We start from the raw sequence: 10256 nt of genomic DNA, 5'->3' as shown, positions 1-10256 counted from the left end.
GAAAATAAAGATCTCTCGTTTTCTTCTCTCTCCCTCCACATTAAGCCTATTCCAAGGCCACGAACGTGGCCATCCAAACAAAACCTACAAAACAAACCAAGAAGAACAAAACAACCACCATGCCAATTCCTCCGTTTCTCAAAGCCTTAATCATCTCCACCTTCCTCCTCGCCCAACTCGCCGCCGCCGCCGAATTGAGCCTAGAACTAGGCCAACCCACGTACAACCCCAATTCAAACCTAGCCTCGTTGGTGCAAAACCAACCACTAGGCCAACCCACGCACAACGCCATTTCAAACCTAGTCTCTTTGTTGCACAACCAACCGCACAGCCAGCGCTTGTCGTCTGATGCGCAGGAGTACCTCAATGCCCACAACAATATCCGCCATAAGAAGGGCGTCCCGCCCCTGCAATGGGATGAAAAGCTCGCCCAATACGCACAGCGTTGGGCGGAACAAGGCGTCAATGAGTGTAACCCCCATCACCACTCCGACGGGCCGTATGGAGAGAATAACTTGTGGGAGCAGTACGACGAGAGAACGCCGACCGAGGTGACGCAGGTGCGTAGGTATTAACTTTTTTTAGAATTGATTCAATTAGGAAAATACGATAGAACTATTTCACCCGAAAATCGAATAGCCCTCCCAAGTTTTGTGCAATTTGGATTTGTTTGTTTGATGAGATAAATAATGTCACTAGATAGGCAATCCTACCGGCAAAAGTGATTGGATGAAGTTTACCACCCGGGACGAAGTCAGGATTTTGTCTTGGGTGGTGCTGAATTTAAAAAAAAAAATTTCATGTATTGATACAAATCAAAGTATATTGCTCAAATTGTAAAATCCTAGAGGAAATATTAAAATGCAAACATGGCTCCATCCTTGTATACCACACCCCATAGTATTTTATATCTCACGCCTTAATATATCTGAGGCATGATTAAATTATGTCGTAAATATTTTAACCAAACAATGAATATTTGATTACTTTAGACCTGTAGTCCAAACTTATGCTCATATCGGTTAAACAGATGCTTTCTTTGTATGTAAGGGCCATTGTGTTAGACTCCATTTAGCTTTTGTTTTCCCTTCTTACTTTTCCCTTTTGTTGATTTTTCAATATATTGCGTGAAAGCTTTTGTTGCACATATTTTCCAACTTTTAATAAAAAAAATTATACTTCTTGAATTTCTCTTCGTCAAGCGAAAAAAGATTATGAACATTTCTCATTGACTTAGGTGTTTATATTTTTTGATTTTTTCACGAATTGAAAAAGATGCTCCAAATTTAACCTAAAAATGTTGAATTAAAGCTTTCTTTCACCAGAAAAAAGTTTGAATTGCTAAATTCATTTGGGACAAATTTCTGACTCCGTCCCAGTAGGTGTGGATCGACGAGGAGGTCAACTATGATCATGTCAAGTTGGCTTGCAAGTGCCAAACGGAGACATTGAAATGCATGTGTGGGCATTACACCCAGCTTGTTTGGAGCGCCACCAAAGCCGTAGGTTGTGGCAACGTCACTTGCAATAACGAATTGGGCTTTCTTATCGTTTGTTCCTATAATCCGCCGGGGAATTATCAGGATGAGAATCCCTTCCAAAACGCGCATTCGTTACCGTCCACGGTGGGTGCACATAGGGCACATAGGAAACATCATCATCATAGGCCGAGTGGTGCGTTGACAGCCCACTAGGTAAGGGATTTTGGGCCGTTACCGGTACTGCCGCCCATCCCAATTTGAAAAAGGAATTTGCCGTGTTGTTAAGGAAGTGTGGGGTTACTCTGTACCCATACTCTGTTTTTTTTCTTTATTTACGCGAGTTTATATTATTTATTACAATATTTCCCTTTTATAATGAACAATGTTATCCGTACTCTATTTTTTATTTGATTTGTATTAATATAACTTGTGTTTTCTTTTCCTGTAAAAAATGAACAATGTTAATACATAGATAAAAGTGTAGTTTTAAATATTCCAACAAGTTTTAACTGAACGGATTTAAGGCAATTTAATTACTAACTCTGTGCTGGTCTTTGAAAAGAAAGAAAAAACAAACTCTGTTCGACTCCTGGCCACCACCATTAAGAGAACTACGGGAATCGCTGCATGTTCGTTCAATCGTTAACTTCAGAATATTATTAGTCGATATGTACGTAAGTTGATCTGGACACGGACATTAAATGCTCTTTCAAGAAATATCGCATCCACCGGTATAACCCACTTACCACCAACCATGAAATCCACGTGCCACTGCCACCTACCTCTCATCCATTCGATTGACTGAAAGCTTTAGATAAACAGAAATGCTAGGAGCAAAGAAAATTTATCCCGAAACTACCCCGAAAGATCAACTAGTGGTTAAGATTCACTTTGATGTGTGTGACACAATCATCAAAGTAATTCTCAACCATTGATTGCTGTTTTCGGAGTACTTTCGGGGTAAATTTTCTTTGTACCTAGCATTCCCCATAAATAAAAGGAGGGAAGAAAAGTCACTCTTAAATTCAAGGTGATTGAATGGTACGGAAATATACGCGTACTTAGATTGTCGAAGTTAGATACGACACTATTTTTTTTATTAACTCAGCGGCCCGGACACCTGAATGTATACTAATTTACCCGTATCTCAATTTAATGGTGACTCTAGAAATTTTTGAGAGGGGAATTACCTTAACCATATAACTAGTAGCATATCCATAAAACTTTGTATAGTAGCAAGGATAGTGCGATTAAAAAACATAAAATTAAATAAGTAACTTTTTCAGAATTGTTCTTCACAATTTTTTTATTTTTTTATTTTGAGCGCAAGATTAAGTTGGCGTAAATCTACTAAATATTCGAAAAGGGAAAATTGTGATGAATGGGTTGGCACAAATTCTTTGGACATTCTTTTCTTTTTCGAGATGTTAAATCAATGGTCATTTAGAGAGCAGTAACAGATTCTCTATTTTCTTTTTTCTTTTTGTTTGACATTAGGAGTATGTACCTTGTTTGAACGAATGAATTGGGTGTTGAATTATGAATTACCAAAACTGATGGGTGTTCATAATATAGAGCTCGGTGTTTAAAAAAAGCCTAAAACACAATTGGAACTAATAAAAAATTCGCAGAAAAAATATTTTAGGGTGTTCACTTGACCACCCACTTAAATGGGTAGAGCCGCCTATGCCTCGATTAATCCTGAGGATTCAATCTTATCGCGCACTTCTGAGGAGCCAATTATAACTAGACGAAAGCTTCATTTGGAATGATCTCAAAGGACTACGTAACATTGGCGAGGTTTCGAACCTGAGATTTCAGAACAAAGCAAACTCCTATGCCTCGAGCTTTGACCGCCAATCCAAGTTATCCAAACCATCAAGGTTTCTTAAATAGGACACTTTTAAAAGTGAATCTACTGGGGAAGGAACAAAATCATGAAGGTATCATATGCCAATATCATTGGTATATTTGAACTCCTCAACATAGCATATCTTGTTTATATTCAACCAAAAAAAGAAAGCATATCTTGTTTATATTCAACCAAAAAACAAAATGCTTTTGGAGTGCGAAAAAATAATATAATTAGCAGATTTGTCCTGGGGGTTTAACATGACTCTCAAAAGTGAAAATTTATTTATTTTTCTTTGCTAACATGATCAAAAGCAACCTGTTAGTGGAAATACCTACTTTTACCAGCTCATATTCCACCCTTTTTTTTTTTTTTTGAGGAAATCATATTCCAACTCAAGATGACATTAAAAAAAAAAAAAAAGATCAATCATTTGTTATAAAAAAAAAATATCAGCTTTTAAAGTGAAGGGGAACCAATGCGCCCGTCACATGCATGCATCATTTTGATGATGAATCCGAATTGTTCATTTTGTAGAACTGAACATGGATCATTCACAACAAAAAATTCAATTGCTCACACGTAACCACTTGACCGTTTCTAAACCACCCCCCCCAGTACTTACCGGTATCCAGTGTACCTGATCTTTTGATTAAATGTTCTTCGTGCCAGGACCTGTAAAAGGAATGATTCTAAGCACATAAATAGGACTCATTATGAGCCTCGTTAGCAAGTTGAGTGGAGTGCAGTTGGTGTCTCCTTTATACTTCTATGCACATGAGCAATGTTTGATTCTCGTATGCACCCATCCCCTTTCCAAGTCCTCTAAGATAGAGTAAATTATGTTAAAAAAAAATTAGCCCCGTTAAGTAAATTGCTCGGTCTTGGATTGAAGAAACTAAACGAGACCCAATTTCTAACTAGTACTAGTATATAAGGAATACAACTATACAAGGGGTACCATTTCGACTCTTTGGGAACTTTTTTTAAAATTGGATGTCCAGGCCAGCTTGCGCGCATCTCGACTAATTCCGGAGCTCTAAAGGGAACGACCGGGCATAACCCCCAATAGTCCCAAGGTTCGGGATGATTCGAATATGTGATCACATGGTCAAGTATTTATTGCTTGTCGATGCCCACTTTTTCAACCCTTAGAGACCTGGGTTATCAACTCTTTATAGGAGTTGCTCTGTATTTTTTGGGTTATCTCACTATTAGTCAATGGTTTTTTGGGGGATCTGGGGTTATCAACCGAACCGTATCTTAATGGTTTGAATTGGTTAGGTCTATAAAATTTATAGTTTGGTTTGATTTTCCAAAATCGTAATTCGTTGATATTGGTTTCCTATAAAATCAAGTCAATCCATCCTCACCCTTGAGTGAATCCCATTTTCTATTTTCCTCTTTCTATGATAGATTTGTTCCTTTTCTTTTAAAACTCAAGTGTCTTAACCAGTTTACGTGCAACTCAACAATTTATGGGAGCCCAATCCCACCGCCTACTTTTATTTGTACGGCCTACTTACAAGGAGCTCAATTAAAGCCAATTTTTTCCTTTTGATTTTCTTTCTTTTATGGTCAGATTTTTTCAGCTAAGGCAGACCTGCCCAGTTGTGATAATCCCTAGAAACTCTAAACAAGCAACTAGGCTTGATTTTACGTGATATATGTGCAAGGTCTATCATATTTAATATTGAAAAGTACTAACTTCTTGCCAAAACAATAATTTTATGGTAAAAATATGTTGTGGTAGGAATATACGCAGAACCTTCTGAACTCTATAATATATATATATTGAAAATGGGAGGTCCTTACCTTAACAAGGTAAGGGAGCTCTTACCTGATTGAATCTGTATATATATATATATATACGGGGCGGTTCCGGGAACACCCAAAAAAACACCTAATAAAACGCCTCATAGTTCCCGATCAAATTTTGATGATCCGAGCCGCTCAATGTGATCAGAACGTGATTTTAAGGGTACCCGTGAGAAATCAGCAAAAAAAATGACCGGAAAGGGCTTGATCGGAACAGTTTCAAACAGTTTTTTATTGAACGGTTTAATAAAAATTGCTCAAATCAAGCCTTTTCCGATCAGTTTTTTTGCTAATTTCTCACGGGCACCCTTAAAATCACATTCTGCACACATTGAACGATTCGGATCATAAAAATTTGATCGGAAACTATGAGATTGAGATTTAAGGTGTTTTTTTGGGTGTCCCTTGAACCGTCCCGATATATATATAGACGAATTTTTAAGTGAGGGATCCCTCATTTTGTTAAAATGAGGGACTTTCATTTTCCGATCAAATTTTGAAAATCCGAACCGTTCAATGTGTGCAGAACGTAATTTTAAGGGTTCCCGCGAGAAATCAGCAAAAAAAATGACCGGAAAAAGCATCATCCGAGCAGTTTTTTTGAACCGTTCAATGAAAACTGCTCGGATGAAGCCCTTCCCGGTCATTTTTTTTGCTAATTTCTCACGGGGACCCTTAAAATCACGTTCTGATCACTTTGAGCGGCTCGGATCATCGAAATTCAATCTGGAAGAGGAGTCCCGCATGTTAATAAAATGAGGGATCCCTCACCGGAACCTAACTCTATATATATATATATCGGAACGGTTCCAGTGACAACTAATTAAACACCTAAAAAATCACCTTATAGTTTCCCATCAAATTTTAATGATCCGAGTCGCTCAATGTGATCAGAATGTGATTTTAAGGGTATCAGCAAGAAATTAGCAAAAAAAATGACCGATATATTTTTTCAATCGATAGAAACTACTTTATGGGAAGGGAAAGGGGCTTCACAACCAAAACGCCCGGACTTAAACCCTGACGTCCACGTACTAAACAAGCCTTTGGGCAGTCAATAATCCAACTTAGTTGGTTAGTAGGATGTAAAGATATTCATCTCCGTAAATCCATTTTTACTAAAACCTCCTTAAAGAATATATTCTCATCAAGAGAATCCATATCCAAGGACACGGCTAGAATATTTCTAGCTAGGAGGAACATTTTACCACCTTCAGAAAACAGAGCAACTAGATTCATATGATACAAAATAATTGCTTGTGATTCAAAATCTAGGCTTGGTTTAACAAAACAATACAACTAAATTCATCAAACACGCGAATCGGTTCCCTCATTCATGAAACTTTTCTCACAATTGAGAGGGAATACAAAAAGTGGGAGCGAAACAAATCAAAATCCCTTATTCCGCAGAAAAGACTTTGGTTTCCAACTGATAGGCCTTGGTGAAGAAAGCAGGCCAACAGAGATACGTCGACATGATGCTGCTAACGGTTGATGCACCCACGAGCATGTTCATCACGACAATCTGGAGTTGAATGGCTTCTAGAGGAGAGGCTCCTCCCATAATAAGACCGGTCATTGCACCGGGTAGGGAGATGAGACCTACCGTTTTGGCATTGTCCAAGACCGGAGAAAGGGCGATCACAAGGGATCTTTTCACCTGTTGAAGAGTTGCTTGACGAGGGGTAGCCCCAAGAGCTAGCGCCGTCTCCACCTGAAATCAGAATATTCATGAGGGTCATTAGGTCTGATGAGAAGTTGTCCAGTCAAGATTTCACGACGTTTGACCATGTAAAATGACTGCATCCTGAGGTGCCCTATATTTACTCTTACTTTGTTCTATATGTCATATTCTTTATTGCTTGTATGGACTGAATTGTCCTGGTCTTGGATAACACATGAAAATCATAAGAATAAATCTTGTTATGAATCGGTCCAACCGAACATCATGGATGAAAGAAAATGGAGATGAGCCGATTCTTCTTCTTTTATCAGTGATATGCAATATGTATAGCAGTTATGAACAATTTGAACATGCCTTCATTGACATTTTGTAAGATGGAAACTTGTTTGCAAACAGAACTGACAAAACCAATCTTGAATTACATGACAGTGATATATATGCCATAAGCCGCAATTCTAGTTTGAAATGAAAGGACTCAAAAAGATGAATAAATTCCGTATGGGAATTCTATATGTCATATTTCAGTTTTGATATCTAATTTGTATCTAGTGCTCTGCCTTGCCGACAGGATTATTTGTTGAAAATTGAATTTTGTTGAGAGAGTAAGAGGAAGTATTCTTTCCTTAGGTACTTACCAAGTTCATTTGTATCTTGATGTCATCCCGGAGTCGTTTCATGGTAACTCCAGTGACCGTCATTGCATTGCCAACCATCATCCCTGCAACCGGGATGATGTACCGTGGAGTGAAAGGGAAAACATTCAACACAACTAGCAAGAACATGGTTATAGCAGTTCCGGCAAGAATGGAGGCTCCAGCAACATATTTCCCCCTTGGAACATGTTTGGCGCGTTGTCCTGCTGTGTAACCAGCAACACAAACCTACAACGGATAACCAAAGCAACGTCAATCGAAAGGCGAAAGTTCTTGCAATATCCATAAGCCAATAATGCTATACCATTAAAGGGAAGTACTGAGCAGAACATCAAGGGCTTTTGATTAAGCCATGCAGAACACAAATACACTGTAGTTGCTGGGTTTTTTTTTTTAATCATAGCTTTAGTTGTTGGTTATTCCATGATTTAAAAATCTTGGAAATGGTTGAATAAGTCAGTACAGCTATAGAAAGGTTTACATAAATCAGTGCCCGAGGGATAATCTTTTTTTTTAAACCAAAAAGGTGGAGGAGCGGGTGACCGGCCTTAATAACCTCCTTTGGACATGATCATAGAAATTCAGACCTGCGACAGCCCCCGAGGAACCAATAACCAATTACCAATAGATGTCTAGCACCCCCATCGAAGTGAGAATGAACAGTTTAAGTTGTGGCTCAATGCCTCAAAAACAAATTTTCATTTAGGATAAAAATAATAATGAAAATAAAGAATCCAATTGGCAATGAGTGGATATGCACTCAGACTCATACACTATACATGATCTAATCTTACATGAAAATAGAAAATACCAAGAAAGAGAACCCTGATTTCCACCACCATAACTGCGCTCGATATCCAACCTAATGGTCCGACTATTCTTTGAGTTTATCTGACCGTCCACTGGCGGACCCAATTAAAATCGAGACATAACCCCATACGTATAGGCTAGCTAACACGGAAATTGATAACACACAAAAATTGATAACACACAAAAACTGATAACACGCGGGTTACAGTCTTCTAACACTAGCCAAAGATTAGATTGTTGTCTGAGAACTACTCGAGGCCAAACATTTCAAACTTTGCGGTCACTGGAAGATTTGTCTAGTCGTTAACTTCAGGATGTAAAAATTAGTCGAGGTGCACGCGAATCGGCCCCAGACATCTGGCTATTAAAGAAAAACACCTACCACTATACCAATACCTCGGTTCATTCAAATTTTGCTAATGGAACAAACAACTTCAAATTAACCAAATTCAATCCACCCATGCATAAGTGGGCTCAACTTTGGTAAAACTGAATAAAATTATCTATCCAAAAAAAAAAACTGAATAAAATTCTTCAGATTCAGGATAACTAATTCACAACCCATTATCCATTTTTGCATTTTCTGAGTAACCAAACAGAGAGAAAAAGAGAACATACCATGAAAAGATAAGCGAGGATGATCCATAAGGCATTCCCCTGGGTGAAAATGAACTGAAGAACAAACCCAATGATGGAGAGCTGAATAAAAGCCCTGAGGATCGAATAGAGCATTTCACCTTCCAACCTCAGCTTTTGGGTGTACGACAAGATCACGGCCATGAGCACCACCACCAGGGCTAAAACCGGTTTAATCATCCCCTTCAAGAAATCCAAAGCCCACTGCAAATCCATGATAGTGTATCGACAAGAAAAAACACAAAACCCAATTAACCCACTTGGAATCCGAATCCCCAAACACGACTTTACGCGGTAATGATTAGTCTAGTGAGAGAGATGATTTCAAGAAATGCTTTGGAGATGGAAGGGATTGGTTTTTAGAGTATATAATGGAGAGAGAGAGAGAAACGACCTTCCCCTGGTGGGGGAGATGAAGAGCGATTCATCTCGTGGAGTTTTTTTCCTGTGGAAATGAATACGTGTCAGAATAAATAATTTGTTTTTGTTTTTTCTTAAGATTTTCTATCCGTGATTTGGGAAAAAGAGGTGGTCCCACTAAACGGGTAACGGGACGTACGTACGACCACATACGAAAAAAGGGGAGAGAGAAAGGTGGAACAGTGGGTACGCGCCCGCGAGTAGGAGTGAGGCCACTTGAATGTGGGAATTCGGTGGATGATCCGAGCGGCATCCCTATCAAGCGGTTGTTGATTTCGGTATGGACGATTCAAATTAAGTTTGAGCGCGTATAAATTTAAACCGTTGATTGTTCAATAAAGATTTGAGCTGTTGATTGCTAAAATAAATAACCGAATTGGTTACTTGGCACCCGCTTGACAGGGGTACTTCGCAGCATACATCCTCGATTCCGTGTGAGCAAAACCAGAGATTTCTTGGTGCACTGTAGTCAAGGTTGGCTTTGGACATACGTGGTGGATGCAGCTGCTTAAAGCTCCCAAAATTTTATGCCCTTATATTATGTATATATAATTAGTATAGTAAAACGTCAAATAAAATTTTGGGACCAATTTGAATGGTATAGTTCAAAACAGAAGGGCCAAAAAATAGTGGCAAATTGGCAATAGTGGCTAAACTTGACTAAGAGAGATTAATTAATGCTTTCACCACAAAAATACAAAAGACAGTGATGTTAATTTAAGTAATGTATTTGAAATTAATAGAATGAGTATCCAATTTTTCCTTAAATACTTGCAGTATTTTCTTTAAAGTTGTTTTTATCTTGTTATTTTTATTTTTCAATTATATAAATGAACTCATTTTTAAAAATTCGCATTGGGCCTTCGAATACTCGAAGTCGGCCTTGATTCATTGAGATTTTT

At 38.3% G+C, this 10256-nt stretch overlaps 2 protein-coding genes across 2 annotated transcripts; one reads left to right on the top strand and one right to left on the bottom strand.

Moving 5' to 3' along the window:
• Positions 1 to 1878, top strand: LOC131326502 (pathogenesis-related protein 1A-like). The gene is made up of 2 exons (XM_058359303.1): positions 1 to 560; positions 1383 to 1878. Exons 1-2 carry the CDS (start codon positions 120 to 122, stop codon positions 1692 to 1694), a joined length of 753 nt encoding a protein of 250 aa, XP_058215286.1. The 5' UTR covers positions 1 to 119; the 3' UTR covers positions 1695 to 1878.
• Positions 1879 to 6391: 4513 nt separating this feature from the next.
• LOC131326828 (protein ALUMINUM SENSITIVE 3) lies at positions 6392 to 9400 on the bottom strand. The gene is made up of 3 exons (XM_058359713.1): positions 8917 to 9400; positions 7471 to 7716; positions 6392 to 6865 (listed from the first exon to the last, which is right to left on the bottom strand). The coding sequence occupies exons 1-3, from the start codon at positions 9148 to 9150 to the stop codon at positions 6551 to 6553; spliced, it is 795 nt and encodes a 264-aa protein (XP_058215696.1). The 5' UTR covers positions 9151 to 9400; the 3' UTR covers positions 6392 to 6550.
• Between the last annotated feature and the right edge of the window lie 856 nt (positions 9401 to 10256).

The sequence above is a fragment of the Rhododendron vialii genome, chromosome 5a, assembly GCF_030253575.1.
Source record: "Rhododendron vialii isolate Sample 1 chromosome 5a, ASM3025357v1".
In the NCBI taxonomy this organism is placed as follows: Eukaryota; Viridiplantae; Streptophyta; class Magnoliopsida; order Ericales; family Ericaceae; genus Rhododendron; species Rhododendron vialii.
Note: the sequence above shows the minus strand (reverse complement) of the source record. Positions and strands in the feature narration are given on the sequence as shown.